The 25859-nt window shown below is 48.8% G+C and overlaps 1 protein-coding gene across 2 annotated transcripts in view; it reads right to left on the bottom strand.

The window, feature by feature from the left end:
- glrbb (glycine receptor, beta b) overlaps nucleotides 1-25859 on the bottom strand; it is a 258440-nt gene that overhangs the window by 96375 nt on the left and 136206 nt on the right. For both annotated transcript variants that reach the window (XM_038792295.1, XM_038792294.1), the window contains exons 7-8: nucleotides 22288-22428; nucleotides 7839-7991 (exon numbers count right to left, since the gene is read on the bottom strand). In XM_038792295.1, coding sequence (XP_038648223.1) covers nucleotides 7839-7991; nucleotides 22288-22428 — 294 coding nt within the window. The remainder of the gene's footprint in view (nucleotides 1-7838; nucleotides 7992-22287; nucleotides 22429-25859) is intronic.

Raw genomic sequence — 25859 nt, 5'->3', positions numbered from 1 at the left:
ACAAGTGTACTGACTCCGCACCCTGCACAACGATCTCTGTCACCCAGGGGTCACCCGCTTTTATCACTTAATAAAGGCCCGCAATCTGCCCTACTCCATCGAGGAGGTCAGGGCTATCATCAGAGACTGCCAGGTCTCCGCGGAGTGTAAACCGCACTTCTACCGGCCAGACCGTGCGTGCCTGGTGAAGGCCTCCCGCCCCTTTGAACGTCTCAGCGTGGACCTCAAAGGGCCCCTCCCCTCCACCGACAGCAACACGTACTTCCTCAATGTACGTGTACTCGAGATTCCCCTTCGCCATCCCATGCCCCAACATGACATCTGCGACCGTCATCAAAGCCCTCAACACCATCTTCGCTCTGTTTGATTTCCCCGCCTACGTCCACAGCGACCGGGGATCCTCATTTATAAGCGATGAGCTGCGCCAGTACCTGCTCAACAGGGGCATCACCTCAAGCAGGACGACTAGCTACAACCCCCAGGGAAACGGGCAAGTGGAGCGGGAGAATGGGACGGTCTGGAAGGCCGTCCAGCTGGCCCTACGGTCCAGACCTCCCCTGGCCTCCCGCTGGCAGGAGGTCCTCCGCGACGCCCTTCATTCCATTCGGTCGCTCTTGTGCACTGTAACTAACGAAACTCCCCATGAACGTCTCTTCGCCTTCCTGAGGAAGTCCACCTCTGGGGTTTTGCTCCCACCATGGCTGGCAGCTCCAGGACCCGTTCTCCTCTGCAAGCACGTGCGGCTCCACAAGGCGGACCCGTTGGTTGAGAGGGTACAGCTACTCCACACGAACCCGCAGTATGCCTACGTAGCGTACCCCGACAGCCGCCAGGACACAGTCTCCCTCTGGGACCTGGCACCAGCTAGGTCCCCACAAACCCCCCCTTCTGCCCCGGCGCCACCCCCCCCCCCCCCCCCCCCCCCCGGCGCACCCCACCTCAGCCCCTGCTCCAGGACGTTCCACCCTCCCCTTGTTCCCACCCGTGGATGAAGATGAGGTTGACACGATCTCGGAGTCCCTGACGACCAAACCGATGCCTGACTTCAACACCACAACTTTGTCGCTCGCAACGATGGACCAAGGCACCAGACCGTCTAAATTTGTAACCACTTTCTTAAAATTTAAACAACGTGTTTTTTTTTAAAAAAACAACCGGTATGTAAATAGTTTCCACCACCCCCGCTGGACTATTTTTTAACAGGGGGTGAATATGGTAGTCACCACTGTTGTATTGTGTACAGTGCATATGAGGGTATTACGGTAAGGCCCCTGTACTACAGGTACGGGGGTAGATCCCAGCCTGCTGCCTCCGCTCAGTAGGCGGAGTATAAATGTGTGGGCTCTCCGAGCTGCAGCCATTTCGGCAGCAGCTGCGGGAGGCTCCACAACTCTGCGTAATAAAGCCTCAATTACACTCTACTCTTGTCTTGTCATCTTTGATAGTGCATCAATCCCCACTTTGGTCACATCCATCAATGACTTTATCATTTTGACTGGTGGCCTCCTCTTTCTGACTTGTGGGAAGAGGACCTGCCTCCTTTCATGGGCTGCTCAAGGGAGATGTTACTGAAGAGATGGGTGACCATTACTTTTCTTAATGCCATCTCAGCGCTCTGTCTATATCCTCCTTCTGTTTTCCGGGTTGCTGCTGTCTGAATGTTCCACAGGTGCCTGGTAAAATTGCAGATGCTTGTAGGCTTCCAGCACTCGGACCCGCCCACCACCATTAATTGGATGGCTTCCCCACTGATGGTTACTCCTTGGAAAATACCACAGAGCTTCCTGCTGCCTACCGGTGCGTGTATCTGACACGTCAGATTGGGGCCTCAACTGGGTCAATACAATCCTGTCCTCTTACTCCATGTAATCACTATTGCCAAGATGTTCCCTTCCAATTATCTCTCTTATCTGTTCTGGTTCATTTCTCGTCACTAGTTCCAGCAGTGTTCACTCACTTGTTGGGCTTTTCACATACTGGGTAAGAAAGGAGGCCTGCAAGCATTGTGAAAACTACGTTCCCTGTGCCTGTCTCACTATCTCTTCTTTTCAGTTTATTTCAGGGCAGTTAAAACCTGCCATGATTATTATTCCATGTGCTTTATTGATTTCATCTATTCCCTCAGATATTTTATCATCCACCTCCTTTCCAGTATTAAGTGGTCTGCAATATGCATCAATTAACGTGACAGATCCCTTACCATTTATTTCAATCCATATGGACTCTGTTCCGAACCTTCTGTTAATGTTGTCCCTTTTATTCCACTACCATTATGCTGTATCTAATTAATACAGCTATCTCACTGCCCTTCGTCTTTCCCTATCCTTCTGATTATGTTATAACCTTCAATATTTAGTTGCCAGACCTGATGTTTATGAAGCCATGTTTGAGTAATTCCATCTGGTTCTACATCTGGAGCCTCACTATGGATTATTGCCTCCAGTGTTTTATTTTGGATGTTGTGTACATTGTTGTACAGGCAATTTAAGTTATTTTTAATAGTTATTGCTTTCATTTTATTTCTGACAGTCGATTAATATTTCTATTTTATATCTCTGTGTTCTCTCTCTGTTTGTTACCTTTGTTTCTGACCTCGGTGTGATCTTTACTCTCACCTCTTTGTGGTGAATGTATTATATTAATAATCCACCAGTGTATTTGTATCTGTGCTGTTGCACTTGTATTTGTATCTGTGCTATGCTGCTGCCCTTGTGGGCTTCTCCGATGGGCCATTATATGGCATTATCCACAGGGGAACATGTTGGGGCATGTATGGGCTCCGCCCATGGCTCCTCCCCTTGAAGGGAGGTATAAAGAGCAGTCGACCTGTAGGCAGTTCTCAGCATTGGTTCAGTCACAGGCAGGCACTGTTCTAAGTTGATTAAAGCCACGGTTTACTTCTACTCATGTATCGAGTGAATTGATGGTCGCATCACTCTTATTCTTTATATTTTTAGACTTATGGTGGTGATGGGTGTGGGGGTGTGGAGGGCGGTATTTATGGAGCCCACAAGAGTAGAAAACTTGGCGTGCAAAGTGACTTAATTTGGAAGGGTGGGAAATTTTGATTTCACAATGGCGGTGGAAATGCAGAATGTTTGCTGTGTGTTGAAATTCAAACCAGTCTGTGTCAGGTTTTAACACGTAATACAGTTACCTGCCATGAATATTCCTCAGTGTAAAAGAGTTTTCAATAAAGCCTTACCATCAGGATAAAATCAGCAAAGCACAAGATTCTTGTGGTGTCTGGTTTACGTATTCTTTAAAGGTGCCCCATGTTCTTTGAGGAGGTAGTGGAAGCAGGGACGATAGTGACGTTTAAGGGGCAGCTTGACAAATACATGAATAGGATGGGAATAGAGGGATAGGGACCCCAGAAGTGTAGAAGATTTTAGTTTTGACGGGAAGCATGGTCGACGCAGGCTTGGAGGGCTGTTCCTGTGCTGTTTCTCATTGTTCTTTGTTTGTTCTTTGTTAAGCTCTCTGGCATAAGGCAGTGGCATTGAATGATTGGTGTTCATGTACAGGGACGTGTAGTGGAGGGAAGGGTCTCGTGTTCTGAGTGTGGTGGTCTTGTACGGGATCGGGGGCTGGGCAGGTTCATGCAAGGATTGAAAGCTGCACAACGGTTCTAAAGGCTGGTTTTGGTGCGATGAAAGGTGGGGTGCTGAGGATCGAATTGAGGATTCTGTGTGACGAAGGGAACAGTCACAGTCAAAAGGGAAAGTTGGACTCTGTCTGGGTTGGGGGAGGGGGGGCAGGTCGAGAGTCAGGGCAGGGTATTTGGAACGTCTCATGGGGTGGGTCACAGGAGTGAACAAAGGCATGGAGCAGGATAACAGGAGGGCTCAGGGTCAAAGTGCATATTGGGATGGTCCTGTTTGCAGGCACAGGGGAGGGATTTAACGTGCAAAGAAATGTTAATAGAGTCTAGTGTAATAGGAGGCTTAAGGGTAACAGAGGAGAGGAAAGATTATGATGGGTGGATCAAAGTGAAGAGGGCAAGAATAAGGATGACAGAGGGAGCAGAGAAGCTACAGGAACTATCTCAAAACTGACACATATTTACAGTCTTATGGAAAAACATGTGGCTGGGTTCTCCATTTCTGAGTCTAAGGGCTGGATTCTCCACCCCGCCGCGACACATTTCTGTTTCACCCCGCCAGTGGGATGCTCCGTTAGGCTAGCTAGTCAATGCGGTTTCCCATTGTGGGGCAGCTCCACAGTCCACCTCCTGTCCACCCCCTGCTACTCCCCCCAGCCATGGCAGAAACCCCCGGCACAGCAGCACGACTGTCAACAAACTATGGCGATGTTGGGCCCTTTCCGTACCCCCTCTCTGTCCCTCAGCAGCCACGGCGCCTGTTTCATTATTTTTAAAAGCACACGTGAACCTCGCCGTCGGGAATTCGCCCCAGTGGAGGCGAAGCATCACGGAGGCCCCGGAGAAAACAAGGTCAGGCCCGCTAATGATATGCCAAAACCGTTCACTGTACTTGTGATCGAGAATTGCGATTTGGCGTGAAACCGGTGCCCACCACTATTTGTGCCCACCACTATTTCGGCATCAAAACCAATTTTCCACCCAATCGGATTTCCCGATTCCATCGTCAGCTGACAGAGAATCTCGCCCAATGCCTCTGAATGGATACTTGACTGATGTGGGAGGTGGATTATATGAATGGGTGCAACATAAGAATTAGGATCAGGAATAAGCCATTCAGTCCTTTGAGCCCACTCTGCCATTCAATGAGATCATGGCTGATCTTCTACGTCTTCTACCATAGTCCTTCACTACTCCTGTATTCCTTCATATTTTTAATATGTAGAAATCTTTCGATCTCAGTCTTGAACATACTCAGTAACTGAGCCGCCACCACCCCTGGGACAGAGAATTCCGAAGATTCACCACTCTGAGGAAAGACATGCCTCCACATCTCTGTCCTAAATGATTGGTCCCTTATTCTGAGACTGTGAACTGTGCCCTGATTCTAGAACACCCCCCAGCCAGGGGAGACATCCTTCTTGCATCTACTGTGTCAATCCCTGTGAGAATTTTATTTGGTTGAATTAGATCACTTCTCATTCTTCTAAACTCCAGAGAATAAAGGCCCAGTATAATCTTAACTCACAGGACAATCCCTCCAACCCAGGATTAGTGTGATGAACCTTTGTTGCACTCTCTCTATGGCAAGTATATCTTTCCTTCCAGGGTGCAACAAGTGACATATGTGGCATCTCACAGGTACATAAAGAGGTGACCGATGCCTTACTTAGTCATGGCAATAATTTCCACCCACTTCACAACCCGTGAAGACACACCTAGGCTGGAAGGTCAGTCATGTTTGACGACAAGGTTTCCTTGAGTGCACAAAACCCCTGGGAACAGCCAGTTGCAGATGTAAATTGTAAAGGGTGTCACTCCATGAATGTACAACTGATGTGTGGCTACAGGTCTGTGCTCGTTTCCCAGGAAACTGTCACATCACATACATCTTGTTCAAGTCACAGCTCCTAGAGCTTTTGAAGCCCCAACCAAGATGGATCTTTGGTGACGAGGGCTATCCCCTGCTGATGGCACCAGTGAGGTGTCCCAGAGATAGATAGAGGAGCACTACAATCAATCTCATGCACCCACCAAAGTCATCATGGAGCACACCATTGAACTTCCGAAACTGCACATTTGACCGCTCTGCAGGGATGATGCAATGTGAATAGATGTCGCAAGAGGAAAAGTGCGAGGAAGACCAGCCCTCCTCAGATGAAGAAAATTTGTCTGAGCCTTAAATCCAAATGAGCCTTTCATGAATGCCACAGCCATGGTGACACATGCAAGGGATTCCAGAGACAACCTGGTCGACACACGTTTCGCACAACAATGATACATCTGCATGACCACTGCAACTTTATTTTCTGCTCTTCCATTCCCTGGGCTGCATTTTGCTTCATGGTGCCATTCTAGTTTTCTGTCTACAATCTGCATCCCTAACCTGACATTACTTGCTAAAGAAGACCACCAAATGTGTGATTTTCTTCTCTCTCTCCCCTTTGGTCCTTTACCCTGTTGGTTCAGTCAATGACAAGGGGACTTACTTGTACTGGATTCCAAAGACAAAGATGTCCTTCTTTCCTACCTTCACCTATATATACATACAGATACACAGCTAATTCTCATTATCTAGCACATACATAAAAAACACATTTAGTCATGTGATTGGCAGTTTGAGCTGGGAACCAGCATTAATCTTTTATAGAACAGTACAGCACAGAACAGGTCCTTTGGCCCTCGATGTTGTGCCGAGCAATGATCACCCTACTCAAACCCACGTATCCACCCTATACCCGTAACCCAAACAACCCCCACTTAACCTTACTTTTTAGGACACTACAGGCAATTTAGCATGGCCAATCCACCTAACCCGCACATCTTTGGACTGTGGGAGGAAACCGGAGCACCCGGAGGAAACCCACGCACACACGGGGAGGACGTATAGACTCCGCACAGACAGGGCCGGCCCAAGGCACCGGCAACTCGGGCAGTCGCCCGGGGCGCCATGTGCTAGGGGGCGCCAGAGACTCGGGTCCCGCGCATGCGCAGTTGGGCCGGTGCCAAATGCGCATGCGCGGTGGCCGCCCTCCCCCAGGGCGGCCCCCTCCGCCCCGCCCTCGCGCCTCGGGCCCGCCCCCCCGCCTCGGGCCCGCCTCGGCCTCCGCCTCAGCCCCCCCCCGCCTCGGGCCCGCCGCCCCCCCCCCGCCTCGGGCACGGCCCCCCCCCCCGCCTCGGGCTCGGCCCCCCCCCCGCCTCGGGCTCGGCCCCCCCCCCCCCCCCCGGGGCTCGGCGCCCCCCCCCCCGGGCTCGGCCCCGCCCCCCCTCGTCCCCCCCCCTCGGCCCCCCCAACCCCCCCCCCCCCCCGGGCTCGGCCCCGCCCCCCCTCGTCGCCCCCCTCGGCCCCCCGACCCCGCCCCCCCCCGCGACCTCCGACTCCCCCGACCCCGCCCCCCCCCCTCGGTCCCCCGGCCCCGCCCCCCCCTCTCGGCCCCCCGGCCCCGCCCCCCCCCACCTCCCTGGCCCCCCCCCCCCCGAAGGGCGCCGAAGTTCAGCTTGCCCGGGGCGCCAGCAACCCTAGGGCCGGCGCTGCGCACAGACAGTGACCCAGCCGGGAACCGAACCTGGGACCCTGGAGCTGTGAAGCATTTATGCTAACCACCATGCTACCGTGCTGCCCATCTTACAGAACCATCTTACAGAATCATCTTACAGAACAAATGCATGAAACAATAGAAAATTTAAAAATTTCAATAAGAATATGTGGATTCTCTGTTTCCTTGTTTCTTCTTTTAAGTAATAATCGATGAATGTCCGTATTTTATCTAGAAGTTAAATACAGATAGGGCAAGATTGCATGGTTAGCCCTTTAAATGAGTCAGCGTCCAAATGTATTCAAGTACAGTTTCTGCTCATGGCAATGTCACAATCTTTCCATTCAAATTTTCTCAAACTTCCAAGAATGACTGTCCTTGCAATTACTGGCACCCCACATTAGGAGACTAATGGACACCTTATTATTACAGAGCACTTAATTTGGAGTTCATCAATAATGTCTACTAACAAATGAGTTTGAATATGGAATGCCCGTACAGTTAGAACTCAAGTACAGTGAAAAATGTTATACTATACTCGTTCTACTTCTTTGAAACATGTAATTTATCAAATGGCTCGTTAAGAAATTTTTTGGGGGTCAAATGGCGGAATAGTTACCAACATTTGTGGTTATGTGGATGATTTTCCATAGTAACAGCTGTTCATTTATATGATTGTCAGTGCTAATCTGATTTACCCAAAGGCACTCTTGCCGCACTTGCATCAGGGTTTATCCAAAACGACAGCCACGACAGGACAACAATCAGCAGAGTTGGTGCATAAACACCCATCATGTAATATCCAACTTGTCTTTGTAGTGTAAATATCACTTCCACACAGGTGTAATATCCTTTAGTAAAAACAAAGAAAGGAAAGCGATATAATATTTTCTGCAGTATAAGTAAAATGTTGATTATCAGTTTTACATCAGTTTGTTGAGAAAATCCATATTCAAAGCTGAAAGGTTCATTCAATTGATTATCCTTTTGCAGCTTCAACAATTTTGCAACAAGCTGATCAGAGTCTTTAATCATTTTTTTAAAAATCCATTCTTCCTCAATACAGTGATAGATAAGACAGTGGCTTATTATAATATGAGAACTATACTGTTCTTCACTTCTACATTGATTGGGTTAGTTAGTTATCCACTGATATCTACAAAGGCTTATATTTAGTTGTAATGATTAAAAACAGTGGTTATAAACTGGATCTCATTCTTACATATTTTAACAGTCAAAGATAGAAATAACCCATTTCACTGGGTTACTGACCCCGTGGCTCAATTGCTTGCTGTACCTGCATGTTAGCTTTCAATGAGGGTGGAGTTCATATTGTGCACAACGGACTGATTAAAGGAACTCCGTAATAATTAGTTTAATAGATGAGAACCATGGACAGACATACTCTTGCATGTATTCTGTCTCCTTCACACAGTGCAATTACTATAATAACCATGCGTCTCATTCTCCTACCTGATGGCTGTTGCTGGGGAGGCTTGTGCAGCTCCCCAATGTGCTGATATGGTCAAGGTGAGCCTTGGGCTTTTGACTCATGCTCCCTGCGCACAACCAATTTCAGCTCCAAAACAATCCAAAATGTATTGACACCTCAATTTCTTTGGCACAATAATTTTGTCCCATAACTGCCCCAGAGTCACATTAGAAAATTACCCCAATGATGTGCTCCAAATCCCTCTTGGGAAGTTCCCATGTAAATGTTTACCTGGCAATTGTCCAGAAGAGCTAACTTGTCTGGATAATTGCGCTAGGCTGAGAACCATCCGACAGAAGCGATTTAAATCACTAACTTCGGATGGTTCTACCAGTTTTACATTTCTAATTACTCTGAAAGAGTTAGAAGGAAAAAAGCACTTCTAACTCCAGACTACCACCCCTGACCCTGCCTGACACCGGACACCCCCACACCTCTGGTCTAACTTTAACCCTAGCCCGTCTGGTGCTGTAAAAAGGGATGTATTATCCTATCTGTGCTCCAGTTAATCCATGCTGATGCAGCACCTCGCTACTCCTGTCTCACCCAGACTGAGAGAGGAAGGTCGGGCGAGACAGGGGCTTTGGAAGTTCAATGAGGGTAAGTCCCTCCAAGAGTGGCAATTCGCCGGTAACTGCCATTCCGAGGAAGTTACGGGCCATTATCCTCAGATGCTTGATCTGTCAGAAATAGTCTGATTGTCTACACTAATAACATGAAAGGACAGTAAATGGAAGTTAATGGATGAGTGCAGAGGCAAGTTTTGGAACCTGATGAGGACAATTTTCTGCAGCGCAATAGAGCGTATTATGTCGTCAAGATGCGATCTGAAGCTGCAGTGCTGGTTTAGCTCACATTTAGTCGATAAAGGTTTTAAAGTCACGCAGTCGCTCAGAGAGTTGTTAAGGAACTGATTGCCACTTCAATTTCCTGCTGTTGCCCATTAAGGTCGTGAATAGCATCTTGGTGGCTAATGTTTGTCCTAAAATGATCTACCAACAGTAACAAATTATCCTGGAGTAAACAAAGTGTTGATGTGAGTTTCAAATGCTAAAGGATATGCGCCATTTCATGTTCACTTTCTCCTAATAGAGCAATGAAGAGGATCTCTGAAACACATTGCCTGACTTTCTGGGACATCTGAATCCCCCAGATTCTAAAACACAGACTACCCCATCTTCTAGGAGTCACTCAGAGGAAGTACTTGGTCATGGGCATCTTGCTGGGGATCCCCTTTGATGGGGAAAGTGGGAGGACATGAGGCCAGGGAGAGCAGCACCAGTTGTTGCAGGAGAGCAGGACAGGATGTCAAAGAAAACAAGGTGGCATCCATTCCCCAGGGGAATACAGAATACCCTCCTTCTCTGGGCTTCCTCCTCAACAACCTCCAGTGTCACGCCTGAAAAACTTTGAACCCACCTTTCCACCACTCCCTTATTCCATGAGCCACCAAGCAACCTGCAGAAGTATGTCAGCCAGCACACTCTACACCTCCAGTGTAAGTACATGTGAGAAGCCCACATACATTGCTCCACTGTTTAATCAACACTGGAGTGCTAAAGCTCCAGTTTCTGGTTCAACACCTTCAGGCAAGTTCAAATACCAGTTTACCCGGCAATTCTCCTGGCCCCGATGGGCCGAGAGGCTGTCTGTTTTTGGCCAGTCCCAGGGCGGGACCTGGCAGATAAGTCGGCTGGGGTGGTCCTCGAGAGACGCGGGGGATCCGAGCCCAGGGGGGGGGGACCGCCACGGTGGCCTGACCCGCGATCGGGGCCCACTGATCTGCGAGCGGGCCTGTGCCGTGGAAGCACTCCTTCCTTCCGCGCCGACTCTTGTAGGGCTCCGCCATGGCCGGCGCAGAGAAGAGAACATGTGCATGTGCATGTGCCAAAATACGCCGGCCGGTCTGCTCATGCGCAGAACGCCGGCGGTTCCACGCATGTGCGAGATCACGCCGGCCCTTTGCCGCATGCGCAAACTCACGCAGTCCCTTCAGCGCCGGCTGGAGCGGCACCAACTCCTCCGCCATCCACCTAACCCCCGGAAGTACAGAGAATTCCATACTTTTGGGAGCTGTTGACGCCGGTTCTCCCACCAGCATGGGGACTTAGTCCTCAGAAGGGAGAAACTCGCTGAGAGAGTTCAATAAAGAGTTGGGAAAAAAAAATTCTCAAAAATAATTCTTAAGTAAAGCGTTTCAATTAATCTCCCTATATTTAAGTGACAGCAGGAGATCAGTAATTTTCATTATCTAATAGATTGAGGAATGGTGGGACAGCTTTCGCCCCTGGAATGCATATCCTGTTCCATGTGGGAATTCCACGACATTGCACGTGTCCTGGAAAACCCATAGATGCAGGAAATGCCATCAGCTGTAGCAACTCAAGCTCCACGTTTCTGTGCTTGAGCAGAAGCTGACATCATTGCAGTTCATCCATGGGGCTGAAAGTTTCATAAGTAGCATGTTTATACATGTGGTCACTCCACAGCTCAAGAGTAAACAGGGGGAATGGGAATGGGTGACCAGCAGGCAGTTAAGAGGAAACAGGTAGGTAGTGGAGGAGACCCTTGGGTGCCTCTCACTCTCCGAACAGTATTTAGCTCTGAATTATGATGAAAGTGATGATTTCATCTGGGGAATGCAGCCAGAGCCAAGTGCATGACGCCACTGGTTCAGCTTACAAGAGGGCACAAAGTAGAATGGAATAGAAAGACAACTATGATAGCGGATTCAATAGTTGGGGAACAAACAATGTTTGTGTGGCCACAAACATGGATATAGGATGGCATGCTGCCTTCCTAGTGCCAGTGTGAAGGATATCATTGAATGGCTGCAGAGCACCCTGATGGGGAGGCGGGGAGGAGAGGGAGGCGGGGAGGAGGGGAGTGTGACAAGCCAGCAATCATAGCCCACATTGGTGAGGTCATTAAAGGGAGAATGAGGGATCTGGACCTGCGGTCAGAATTTAGGGAGCTAGGTAGGAAAATAGCAAGCTTGAATCTCCGGATTACTCCTGGTTATCACACACAAGTATAGAAATAGGAGGACAGTGTAAATTAATGTGTTGTTGGAGAGATGGTGCAGGAGGAAAGGCTTTAGATTCCTAAGACATTGGGATCAGTTCTGGAGTGGAGGCAGCATCAACTGGGGCTCTCAAAAGGAAAAGTTCATTGATAGAAATGGAAAATCTGCAGGATTGTTGGGAAAAGGCAGGGAAGGGACACTAGTTGGGAAGGCAGGGAAGTGGCCCTAATGAAAAAGGCAGGGGTGTGGCACTAGTGGGAAAGTGGGCAGTATGGTAGCATAGTGGTTAGCACAATTGCTTCACAGCTCCAGGGTGCCAGGTTCGATTCCCGGCTTGGGTCGCTATCTGTGCACAGTCTGCATGTTCTCCACGTGTCTGTGTGGGTTTTCTCCAGATTCTCTGGTTTCCTCCCACAGTCCAAATATGTGCAGGTTAGGTGGATTGGCTATGCTAAATTACCCTTAGTGTTCAAAATTGCCCTTAGTGTTGGATAAGGTTACTGGGTTATGGGTATAGGGTGGAGGTGTGGGCTTGGGTAGGGTGCTCTTTCCAAGAGTCGGTGCAGACTCGATGGGCCGAATGGCCTCCTTCTGCACTGTAAATTCTATAAAAGACAGGAGAGTGGCGCTCGTGGGAAGACAGGAGAATGGCGCTAGTGGGAAGACAGGAGAATGGCACTGGTGGGAAAGGCAGGAGAGTGGAACTAGTGGGAAGACGGGAGAATGGCACTAGTGGGAAAGGCAGGAGAGTGGCACTAGTGGGAAAGGCAGGAGAGTGGCACTAGTGGGAAATGCAGGAGAGTGGCACTCCTTCAGAGGAAGTACAGAGATGACAGACTGAATGCTGAATGACCTCATTCTGTGCTGTAACCATTCTATGATATTATGATTCCAATACTTATTTTGTTATTAAAAGAACATAGAACTTGGCAGACGATATGTAGCTGCCCGTGAGAAAATTGAAAATGTCTGTGCCAATATAGGTTGGAAACTGGAGGTGGCACACTTACTAACTGGCCACCTTACACAATATTATGTGTTGCGCACAGTTAGATCAGCAGATTCCCTCTCTAGTTAAACTACTTCTCACAATTGTTCGAAATAAGTGACTTCATTCCAAACAGTTACGGGATGCTGCCATTCAGAGCTCCATTTTGTTCTCTGAAGACCTTCCCAGGAGGAAGTTATTGAGCGCAGCAGCCCAGGGGTCAGTTCTGGGACCCTTAGTCATCTGTATCAATAACAGTTTCAAAAATGCAATATAAATTGAACAAATTTGGAGCTATTCCCTTACTGCTGGTCAGCTGACATTGACTGCTCATTTCAGATTACTTTTAATTCATATCGAAATGGCTTCTAGGTTAAAACTCTGGAATCATTCAGTAAATTAGATTTTGTGAGAGGGTGATTGCCAATTCCTGGGAAGGATACATACCGCTCATCAGTATTTAACTTTATGATAAATTTAAAAACTAGAATAATCTTCGTTTCAGTGTAACATTGAACTGATTATATACCAGAGACCACATTATTTCGATTAGCTTAAATTCACTAAAGCATTAAGGAGCTGACACACAAAGATAGAGAAAATACAATGCTGTCACTGAGTCCCAGGGTGGATAGCCAAAAGATGCTTCGCAGGTAAGAGTTTTGCAAGCCAATTACCTGAGAAGTGCAAACTTCCCATGGCAATTGCCATGCACTGGGGACCATCTGAAAATATGATATAAATCGCAAACTTTGGATTGTTCCAAATGATTACCAAGAAAATGTTTGGAGACTTAAAACCTCATTCAACTTCTGGGTAACAATTGCATAGATCCACACCATCACCACCCCTCCCTCCGGACTCCCCCTCACCCGTGAATGACAGGGGACTCTCTCCACCCCATGACTACTACCCCACATTGGAGTCCCCCAGGTTCTCGGCCTCTCAGGGGTTCTAATCCCCCCCACCCCCCACAAGCCCCGACTATCCACCCTCTCTCCCTGGACCCTCAACCCTCCCCACCAAGAGACTACACCTCCTAACCGGGCCCGAGGTGGCACCTCCCACCACCAAAGACCAACCCAACTTCCTCTGATGACCAACCCCAACCCCCTCAGATTCCCAACCTGATCCCTCCTGAGGCCCGGCGAAGTGAATCACCGAGGTAGCCCGGCCCGACTCTCCTGCATCCCCCTCATCCACACACACATCCTACTCGTTTACCTTATACACTTACCTTCTCCCTGACTTTCAAGGACCTTCAAACTTGACTGGACCATTAAACTTACCTGGTTTTTGACAGCTAGTGCATTAAAAAGGGGGTGTGCCCTCCTTCCTTTTAATAGAGTTATGCTCTGGGATTGAGCTCTATTGCCCAGATCCCGCCTAGCCTGAATCAGAAGGCCGTGTGAAAGAGGACAGAAAAAGATTCAGGTCGAAAGCCAGAAATTGAGTGGAAATTCAATGCTGACTCCCACTCCAAGGAAGTTCAGGCCCATTTTGTTCTGCACTCCTTTTGAAAAACGTGAAACTGGCAGAAGGGTCCCTGTGGGGAGCCGAGGTGAGTAGCCATCTTTGCTCAAAAGCAAAGAGCCCGGGTGCACTGGGCTTGCTACCCCAGTGCGAAGCGGGGAGTGGGGGACCCTCGGCTGGGGGTGGAGGACCCTCCGCAGGTGGGGACTGCCATGGGGGTTAGGAGGCACTGGGGGGGGGCAACCGGGGAGCAACCGCTCAAGGCACTATCGTGCCAACGTGTGCCCATACTGGGGCAACCCCTGTCCCTGCCCGTCTGCCCTGTGAATCACCCACATGCCCTACCAACTGCTGAGGCCTCTGGCTGCGTGGCTGAAGGTTATTACTGATAGGGAATTGGCAATCGTGGTTAAGTGAGAACTTCACAGATGCCATGTGGATTCCTATGGGTGGACGGACCATGTAGCATGTGGGAGTCATTGCGTAGCATCCCAATCACACCTTGATGCCTGGACACTGTGTTTGAACTCTGCGGAAGGCAACGCTCCAAACAGCCAGGGGATGGGACACAGCTCTAGGGACATGTCCAAGGCCGGAGGGAGGGCGAGCGCCACCGGGAGGGGGGATTGCCTGGAGTGATGGGCAAAGGATCCTGAGGTCAGCTTGCCTTGCGGAAGTAAGTGACAGAAGCATCATAATAGTTGTGCAAAAAGGAGTTTAATGTGCTGTACAATACCCCAATCTCAGTGGTGCCCCCACCCCCACCTCTCTCTCTCCCACCCCCCCCCCCCTTCCCTGGTGCCCTTAATGATCCTCAACGTGCCTGGCCGTCCCAGCTTTACCGCTACGTCTTGGTGAGCATCAGGTAGCACATCTGAAGTGGAAGCAGCCAGCTGCCTACCTTGTCCCGTGGCCCTCAATGCCTCTGCAGTCCTCTGGGGCCAGAGGGCCACGGCTCACTTAGCAGCGGCACATGCACAGCCTTCCCCCCGTCCCGTGTGCTGACCTCGAGACGCAGCCTCCTTAAGAACATAGAACATACAGTGCAGAAGGAGGCCATTCGGCCCATCGAGTCTGCACCAACCCACTTAAGCCCACACTTACACCCTATCCCCGTAACCCAATAACCCCTCCTAACTTTTTTGAACACTAAGGGCAATTTATCATGGCCAATCCATCTAATCTACATGTCTTTGGACTGTGGGAGGAAACTGGAGCACCCGGAGGAAACCCACGCAGACACGGGGAGACTCCGCACAGACAGTGCCCCAGCGGGGAATCGAACCTGGGACTCAGGCGCTGTGAAGCCACAGTGCTATCCACTTGCACTGCCGTGCAGCCCTATAGGGCCCTAGGGTCCACCTTGGGGCAGAGTGGCAGCTGGTTTCGAGCCTCGGCTGCCTCTGCTCTGCCGTCCCTGATAGTTCCCCAATGTCAGCAACATGGTGTCAATGCACTTGCTGATGCTCCTCATTGACTGGGACATGCTCTGCAGTACCTAAGCCATGCCTTCCTCTGACTGGGACAGGCTTGGCAGCACCTCAGCCATTCCCATCTGAGAGTTGCCACCCTAGCAGTGGTGATCTCAGTGGCACTCATTTCCGGCACCATCTCCTGCGCCTGTAGCCTTTAGGATTCCTCCAAGTAGCTATAGATCTGCTGGAGTGACACTGACATCTCCCTCTGAACGTCCCGGTTCCACCCTATCGTCTCCATTAGCTCCGGGTGACCCACTTCCAGGGGCTTAGCATCAGGCTGGGACCCAGCTGGGTCCTGGGAGCCAGCAGCGCTCTGACTGCTGTCTCGCTGGAGGTTCCTGCTTCCACCAGATGTGCAACATCAGCAGTGCGGTGCTCACCAGACTATGCCCCAGACACCTGATCACTAGTATATCCCACCGAGGTGTGTGTATCTGCGCTGGTGATATGTGGAGATGACAGTTGTGCCATGACCATAACAGTTACATCAACGGAGCTCCCCTCTGAGGTGTTCTCCTCTGAGTCAGGAGAGCCCGGGATGGGATGGTGCCATCGACTGGAAGACCTGCAGGAAAATGGGCATGTGGTCAGTGCGAAGTTTGGGTCAGTCAGTAAGGCGATCAGTACTCAGGTTTGACAGGCCCTCCGGGTGGAGCCCGGAGGTTACTCACCTCTGCGGCGCCCGCCAGCCTCCGAATTTAGGATCGCCCTGTCCTCGACCACACCGCTCACCTCCAAGGCCCGCTCCTTGAAGGAGTTGAGGATTCTGATGTCCAGCACCCCACTGCCAGTTTGGGCCCTCTCCTGCCGATTGTGGGAGAGCTTTTTCTGAGGCATCGTTAGCCACATGCATGGGTCACAGTGGTGGGAGAGGAGGTGTGAAGGTTGGGTTGGTAGGGGGAAGGGAGGACTGGGGGTCACCCTGGAGGAGGCGGATGCTCCCTTTGGGGGAGGTGGGGGGGGGGGGGGGGGGGTGGCTACTCACTCAGGCTGCCCGTTGTAGCTCATTGACCTTTTTCCGGCACCAGTCCCCCTGGTCATACTCCCCGAGCTCACAGCACTGCCAACTCATCCCAGGCAGCACTGGCTGCCTTGTGGCTCATCCTCCGGGACCCTCAGGAACAGGACATCCCTCCAGGCCTCCATCGCATCTAGGAGCCCCCCTAGGTCAGCGTCCTCAAATCTTGGGGCTCATCTCCTCAGCACCATTGTTGCGAGCTGGCTGGGGTTGCCTGAGCAAGTGCAGCTTAAGTGCTCCGCGACCTTGTTAGCGGGGGGGGGTGTCTGGCAAGCGCGGCTCCAGTGAAACAGCTGGTGAGCCGTCATTTGCTGTGAGAAGCCCATGAGGCCTCGTTAACTGGACCAATAAATGCTGAATTGCGTTGCTGGCTTCACTGGGCCGAGCGCCGGGAAGCTCGCTGCAATTCCTGCTTGCTACCACACTTAGAACTTTTTACGTTGAATTTCATCTTTAGATCCTTAAAGAGAAAGCTCCAAGAAGATCCTTGCATATTGGGCCGGGCACAGTGACATAGAACATAGAACAGTACAGTACAGAACAGGCCCTTCGGCCCTCGATGTTGTTCTGATTATTGTCCAAAACCGAGATCAAGCTATCCCACTTTGTGTCATTCTGGTGTGCTCCATGTGCCTATCCAATAACCGCTTGAAAGTTCCTGAAGTGTCCGACTTCACTATCACAGCAGGCAGTCCATTCCACACCCTAACCACTCTCTGAGTAAAGAACCTACCTCGGATATCCCTCCTATATCGTCCACCCTGAATCTTATAGTCATACCTCTTTGTAACAGTTACATCCACCCGAGGAAATAGTCTCTGAACGTCCACTCTATTTATCCCCCTCATCATCTTATGAACCTCTATTAAGTCGCCTCTCATCCTCCTCCGCTCCAAAGAGAAAAGCCCTAGCTCCCTCAATCTTTTCTCATAAGACCTATCCTGAAACCAGGCAGCATCCTGGTAAATCTCCTTTGCACCCTTTCCAATGCTTCCACATCCTTCCTATAATGAGGTGACCAGAACTGCACACAATACTCAAAATGTGGTCTCACCAGGGTCATGTATAGTTGCAGCATAACCCCGCAGCTCTTAAACTCAAGCCCCCTGTTAATAAACGCTAACACATTATAAGCCTTCTTCAAGGCTCTATCCACTTGAGTGGCAACCTTCAGAGGTCTGTGGACATGAATCCCAAGATCTCTCTGTTCCTCCACATTCCTCAGAACCCTGTCGTTGACTCTGTAATCCGCATTCAAATTTTTTCTACCAAAATGAATCACCTCGCACTTATCACGGTTAAACTCCATCTGCCATTTTTTGGCCCAGCTCTGCATTCTATCAATGTTTCTTTGCAGCCTACAACAGCCCTCTACCTCATCCACCACTCCACCAATTTTGGTGTCATCAGCAAATTTACTGACCCACCCTTCAGCCCCCTCCTCCAAGTCATTGATAAAAAATCACAAATAACAGAGGGCCCTGCACTGATCCCTGTGGTACACCGCTCGTAACTGGTCTCCAGTCTGAAAATGTTCCATCCACCACCACCCTCTGTCTTCTATGTGATAGCCAGTTACTTATCCAATTGGCCAAATTTCCCTCTATCCCACACCTCCTTACTTTCTTCATGAGCTGACCATGGGGAACCTTATCAAACACCTTGCTAAAATCCACGTATACGATATCAACTGCTCTACCTTCATCTACACACTTAGTTACTTCCTCAAAGAATTCAATCTAATTTGTGAGGCAAGACGTACCCTTCACGAATCCGTGTTGACTATCCTGGATTAAGCTGCATCTTTCCAAATGGTCATAAATCCTATCCTTCAGGACCTTTTTCATTAACTTACCGACCACCGAATAAGACTAACTGGCCTATAATTACCAGGGTCATTCCTATTCCCTTTCTTGAACAGAGGAACAACATTTGTCACTCTCCAGTCCTCTGGCACTACCCCCGTGGACAGTGAGGACCCAAAGATCAAAGCCAAAGGCTCTGCAATCTCATCCCTTGCCTTGCAAAGAATTCTTGGATATATCCCATCTGGCCCAGGGGACTTGTCGCCCCTCATGTTTTTCAAAATTGCTAATACATCCTTCCTCAGAACATCTACCTCCTCCAGCCTACCTACCTGTATCACACTCTCATCCTCAAAAACATGGCCCCTCTCCTTGGTGAACATTGAAGAAAAGTATTCATTTAACGCCTCCTATTTTGTCTGACTCCATGCACAAGTTCCCACTACTGTCTTTGACCAGCCCTACCCTCACCCTGGTCATTCTTTTACTTTTCACATAAGAGTAAAAAGCCTTGGGGTTTTCCTTGATGTGACCCGCCAAGGACTTCTCATGCCCCGTCCTAGCTCTCCTAAGCCCTTTTTTTAAGCTCATTCCTTGCCACCTTGTAACCCTCAAGCCACTCAACTGAACCTTGTTTTCTCATCCTTACATACTCTTCCTTTTTCCTCTTGACAAGACATTCAACCTCTTCTGTGAACCATTGTTCCCTCACACGGCCATTTCCTCCCTGCCTGACAGGGACATACCTATCAAGGACACACGGTATTTGTTCTTTGAACAAGCTCCGCTTTTCATTTGTGCCTTTCCCTGACAGTTTCTATTCCCATCTTATGTTCCCTAATTCTTGCCTAATCACATCATAATTACCCCTCCCCCAATTAATAACTTGCCCTGCTGTGTGGCCCTATCCCTCTCCATTGCAATAGTGAAAGACACCGAATTGTGGTCACGATCTCCAAAGTGCTCTCCCACAAACAAATCTAACTTGGCCCGGTTCATTACCCAGTACCAAATCCAATGTGGCCCCCCTCTTGTCGGCCTATCCACATATTGTGTCAGGAAACCCTCCTACACACACTACAAAAACTGCCCCATCCGAATTGTTCGACCTATAGAGGTTTCAATCAATATTTGAAAAGTTAAAGTCACCCATGACAACTACCCTGAGACCTCCACACCTATCCATAATATGTTTTGCAATTTCTTCCTCCACATCTCTGTTACTATTTGGGGGCCTATAGAAAACTCCTAACCTCAGTAGGCAGATCCCCTTCGAACTGCCTTTCTGCAGCCGTTAAACTATCCTTAATTAACAATGCTACTCCTCCACCTCTTTTACCACCTTCCCTACTCTTACTGAAACATCTGGACCCTGGAACTTCCAACAACCATTCCTGTCCCTGTTCTAACCATGTCACCGTAATGGCCACAACATCATAGTCCCTAGTACCAATCCACGCTCCAAGTTCACCTAACTTATTCCGGATGCTCCTTGCATTGAAGCAGACACACTTCAACCCACCTTTCTGTCTGCCAGTACACTTCTGCGACCTTGATACCCTCCTCAGTACCTCACTACTCTCAACACTGGCTTCTGGACTACAGCTCTTTTTCCCAGCCCCCTAACAAATTAGTTTAAACCCCCCCCGAAGAGCCGTAGCAAATTTCCCTCCCAGGAAATTGATGCCCCTCTGGTTCAGGTGCAAACCTTCCTGTCTGTACAGGTCCCAACTTCCCCAGAATGTGCTCCAATTATCCACGTACCTGAAACCCTCCCTCCTACACCATCCCTGCAGCCACGTGTTTATCTGCACTCTCTCCCTGTTCCTCAACTCGCTAGCACATGGCACAGGCAACAAACCAGAGATGACAACATGGTTTGGCCTGGCTCTCAGCTTCCACCCTAGCTCCCTAAGTTCCTGTTTTAAATCCCCATCCCTTCTCTTACCTATGTCGTTGGTACCGATGTGTACCACGACTTGTGAGTGTTCCCCCTTCCCCTTAAGGATTCTGAAAACACGGTCCGAGACATCACAGACCCTGGCACCCGGGAGGCAACATACCATCCGTGAGTCTCTTTCGCTGCCACAGACCTTCTATCTGTCCTTCTAATTATTAAGTCCCCAATAACCATTGCTCCCTGCTCTCCCTCCTTCTCTTCTGAGCCACAGGGACGGACTCAGTGCTGGAGATCCGTTCACCGTGGCTTACCCCTGGTAGGTCGGCCCCCTCAACAGTATCCAAAACGGCATACTTGTTACTGAGGGGAACGACCACAGAGGATCCCTGCACTGACTGCTGCCTCCCAGCCCCTCTCACCATCACCCATCTATCTTGATTGTTCGGTGTAACTACATCTCTGAAGCTACTATCTGTGATCACCTCTGCCTCCCAAATGATCCGAAGTTCATCCAGCTCCTGCTCCAGTTCCCTAATGCGGTTTCTGAGGAGCTGGAGATGGGTGCACGTCCCACAGGTGAAATCAGCAGGGACACTGATGGCATCCCTCACCTCAAACATTCTGCAGGAGGAACATTGCACTGCCTTCCCTGCCATCCCCTCTAGATAAAAAAAGAAAAAGAAAGAAAGAGCTTACCTGTTATTCACTCTACCTCTTAGGTTAAAGGAGGTGGAAGGGTGGGGGACACAACAAGTATAGTGTCTAGGGTTTAGGAACTTCCCAACTTAAATACAGGTAAAAATAAAACACTTAACCAGCAACCACTGTGGCCCACACAAGAACAGCAATCAGCTGTTATGGGCCTGCGCAAACAATTTAAATCTTTACTACTTACCCAGCAGTCACTCTGTCCTCACTCCGACCGGATTCAACCGGAAACTCCCAACAATAATTTTTTTAAAAATTGACTCCCCTTCTCAGCAAGCACTCACTCAGCAACCACTGCACCCCGCACAATAACACCTCAGGGAAAAGAAAAACTACTTACCAGTAACCAGCCAATCACTTACCTGCAGGCTGTGACGTCACGGTTCAACTTCTACCTGCCCTCGAATCTCCCTCTTTATCTTTACTCGGCTGGGATCCTTACAGTGATTGGGTTTTTTTGGTTAGAGGAGGAGGTAGGGAGGGAAACACTGAAGAAGTGTTTGGGGTTTAACTGTCACTTGACAACAGCTCCTCCACAAACCACCTTCAAGATACGGTGACCGCAATGCACTGATGCAAATTTTCCCCGCAACAGCCAATCAGAGGTCTGCCAAAATCTAAGAATGCATTTCAAAATCATTGAATTTCATACTGAGGATGAAATGGGAATTCAATTCAGTCCATGAGAAGACTGTTCATTTGGAAAAAGGATGGACCTTTTTAAAAACTTCTGCAGCTCTGAAATTATGATCTGCAAATACTATCATGTAAGTGATTAACACATTTTTATACAATTCCTGTGCTTGCTATTTTAAGGGAGGCAATAATCTGTACTACTTCAAGGTCTCAAGTGAAATAGTAGTTAAGGGAACTGGATACAAACAGGTTTCCGTGCTAGTCTTTGCACAAGATGATTTCAGGACCTTTGATGAGGTCTATTATATATAATTTGGAATGTCTGAGCAGGACTTAACATCAAAACAAGCTGAAATTTGACCAGAAAGCAAACCTTTTCCAGCTCAATCTGGTGGATTTTCTTTTAAAGTTTCAAGCTGTTTAAACTTACAACAATTTTTTCTTCTGTTGCAAATGCGTTTCAACTTCAGTTGCTCTGATCTGAGAACAATCATATGTTACAGTTTGAAACCAAATTGAGCATCCAAGCTGAGACTCTTACCAATGCTGTCTCTGTCTAAAGCTTTTTACCTTCAAAAGATTGCACTGAAGGTAACTCGTAATGTTATCATGAACAATTCTCACCAGTGCCTTTATAATACTTTGTGCAGTTTCCATACACAATATCTTCCTCCTTAACATCAAACTGTGGCAATGCTATTTCCTCCATCTGAACGGGATCTTTAGACTGCCAGATGAATCGAAGGTCATCTGTGGTATAGCCAACTGACAAAGAAAGAAAATATTGTGACATACAATTAAAGATATAGACGGAGAAAAACTGGAAATCTGGCAGGGAACAGGAACCCTGATTTTCTTATATAAAATAAAAACAGAAAAGTGCTGGAAATACTCAGCAGGTCTGGCATCATCTGTGGCGAGTCAAATCGAATATGATCCTTCAGAAGACTCATATTCCACTCGAAACATTAACTCTGTTTCTCCAATCATCCAACTGGAGGGAATTTCCCTCTTATCTGGGGGGGGGGCCTGCCACTGTCAACCCTCTGAAATATTGAATTATTTTTCTGCCTTCAAAGGTGCCCCTCGGCACTCGGCAGTCTCCGACCTATCAGTGCCTCAGCAAATGCTTGCCTGTCCCTGTAGGGCTGTCAGTGGTTTTTCCAGCCCTGTGATTGAACCGGCAGCATCAGGAGCCCCCCCACCCCCAAAATCCTTAATAGGATAAAGAGTGTGAAGGCAGCCCATTAAGAGGCCAGCTCTGGGAAAATGGTTCCACCAGCCTGGTTCCAGGCAAATGTGGACTTTAGGGGGGGGCACCATTTTAGTCCCAAAGTCTGCTGGGAAATTCTGCCCCATAAATCCATTCGCATACAAATAATTAAGAATTAAAATACATTAATATTAGTAAACTCAATTACTAATTTCGAAACTGTGGTTGGAATTTTCTGGCCATTCCCATCGGTGGGATCTTTCCGTTCTGTCAGCAGCGATCCCTGCCACAGGCTTCGCGGAGGCAGTGGATCCATACAACAGGAAATTCCGTTTACAATGGCAGGACCTGAAGATCCTGCCGCTGGCCAAAGATGGGCCACCTATGTGAAACAGTGCTGGAGGGCATGGAAAGTCCCGCTCAAAATCACTGTAACTGATATTAATGTAAAAATGTTTAATGCATTCTTTTTGAGATTCATTCTCTCACTATTTTTAGGATTAGTCATATGATGCAATTGCAGTCATCTGTTATAATCATCATCAATAATTTCTAATGTAATTAATGATCAAAAAGCATAATTTCCATTTCAACTTTTAACAGAAAAAAACTCTCCCAAATTTGCCCCTTTATTCAAAGAAAGTAGAACTTTTATAAATTCATTTACGGGATGTGGGCGTTGCTGGTTAGGCTAGCATTTATTGCCCATCCCTAGCTGCCCTTCAGAAGGTGGTGGTGGGTTGCCTTCTTGAACCGCTGCAGTACTTAAGACGCAGGTACACCCACCGTGCTGTTAGGGAGAGTTCCAGGATGTTGCCCCAGCGACAGTGAAGGAGCAGTGATATATTTCCAAGTCAGGGTAGTGAGCGACTTGGAGGAGAACCTCCAGGTGGTGGGGTTCCCAGGTACCTCTGCTGCTCATGTCCTTCTAGATGGTATTGGTCATGGGTTTGGAAGGTGCTGTCAAAGGAACTTTGGTGGGTTACTGCAGTGTATCTTGTAAATGCTCACACAGCTGCCACTGTTCATTGGTGGTGGAGGGTTTGAATGTTTGTGGAAGGAGAGCAATCAAGCCGGCTGCTTTGTCCTGCTTGGTGTCAAGCTTCTTGTGTGTTGTTTGAGCTGCATTCATCCAGGCGAGTAGAGAATATTCTATTACACTCCTGACTTGTGCCTTGTCGATGGTGGACAGGATTTGGGGAGTCAAGAGGCGAGTTACTCACCATAGGATTCCTAGTCTTTGACCTGCCCTGGTAGCCACGGTATTAATGTGGTTAGTACAGTTCAGATTCTGATCAACCGTAACCCCCCCAGGATATTGATTGTGGGGGATTCAGTGATGGTAATGCCATTGAATGTCAAGGGGCTGTGGTTAGATCCTCTCTTTAGGAGATGGTCATTGCCTGACACTTGTGTGGCACAAATGTAATTTGCCACTTTTCAGCCCAAGCCTGGGTATTGTCCAGGTCTTGCTACATTTGGACATTGGCTGCTTCATTATCTGAGGAGTTGCAAATGGTGCTGACCATTGTGCAGTCAAATGTAAACATCCCCACTTCTAACCTTATGATGGAAGGGAGGTCATTGGTGAAGCAGCTGAAGATGGTTGGGTCTAGGACACTACCCTGAGGAACTCCTGCAGTGATGTCCTGGAGCTGAGATGATTGACCTCCAACCACTACAACCATCTTCCTTTGTGCCAGGTATGACTCCAACCAATGGAGAGTTTTCCCCCTGATTCCCAGTTTAACTAGGGATTCTTGATGCAATACTTGGCCAAATGCTGCCTTGATGTCGAGGGCAGTCCCTCTCACCGTTGGCATTCAGCTCTTTTGTCCATGTTTGAACCAAGGCTGTAATGAGGTCAGGAGCTGAGTGACCTTGGCGGAACCCAAACTGAGCGGCTGTGAGCAGGTTATTGCTGAGTAAGTGCTGCATGATAGCACTGTTGATGACTCCTTCCATCACTTTACTGATGCTGGAGAGTAGACTGATAGGGAGGTAATTGGCTGGGTTGGATTTGTCCCCTTTCTTGTGTACTGGACACACCTGGGCAACTTTCCACATTGCTGGATAGATGCCAGTGTTGTAGCTGTACTGGAACAGCTTGATTAGGGGTGCGGCAAGTTCAGGAGCACAAGTCCTCAGTATTATTGCTGGGATATTGTCAGGGCCCATTGCAGGATCCAGTGGTGCCGTCAGCCATTTCTTGATATCACGTGGAATGAATTGTATAGGCTGAACACTGATGTATGTGATGTTGGAGACCTCTTGAGGAGACCGAGATGGATCATTCACTCGGTACTTCTGGCTGAATATTGTTGCGAATACCTCAGCCTTGTCTTTTGCACAGATGTGCTGGGCTCCTCCATCATTGAGGATGCGGATATTTGTGGAGTCTCCACCTCCAGTGATTTGTTTAATTGTCCACCACCATTCCTGGCTGGATGTAGCAGGACTGCAGAGCTTATATCTGATGCATTTGTTGCAGAATTGTTTAGCTCTGTCCATTACTTGTCGATTATGCTGTGTGGCATACCTCATTTTTCGGTATACCTGATGTTGCTCCTGGCATGCTCTCCTGCACTCTTCATTGAACCACGGTTGATCCCCTGGCTTGGTGGTAATCGTAGAGTGGGGGATATGCCGGGCCATGAGGTTGCAGATTGTGGTGGAATACAATTCTGCTGCTGCTAATTGCTCACAACGCCTCATGGATGCCCAGTCTTGAGTTGCTAGATCTGTTCAATGTCTATCCCATTTATTACAGTGGCAATGCCACACAACACAATGGAGGGTGTCCTCAATGTGAAGACAGGGCTTTGTATCCACAAGGATTGTGCGGTAGTCACTTCTACTGATACTGTCATGGACAGATGCATCTGCAGCAGGCAGATTGGTGAGGATGAGGTCAGGTATGTTTTTCCCTCTTGTTAGTTCCCTCACCACCTGCTGCAATCCCAGTCTAGCAGCTATGTCCTTT

This window comes from Scyliorhinus canicula, chromosome 3 (genome assembly GCF_902713615.1).
Source record: "Scyliorhinus canicula chromosome 3, sScyCan1.1, whole genome shotgun sequence".
Classification (NCBI taxonomy): domain Eukaryota; kingdom Metazoa; phylum Chordata; class Chondrichthyes; order Carcharhiniformes; family Scyliorhinidae; genus Scyliorhinus; species Scyliorhinus canicula.
Note: the sequence above shows the minus strand (reverse complement) of the source record. Positions and strands in the feature narration are given on the sequence as shown.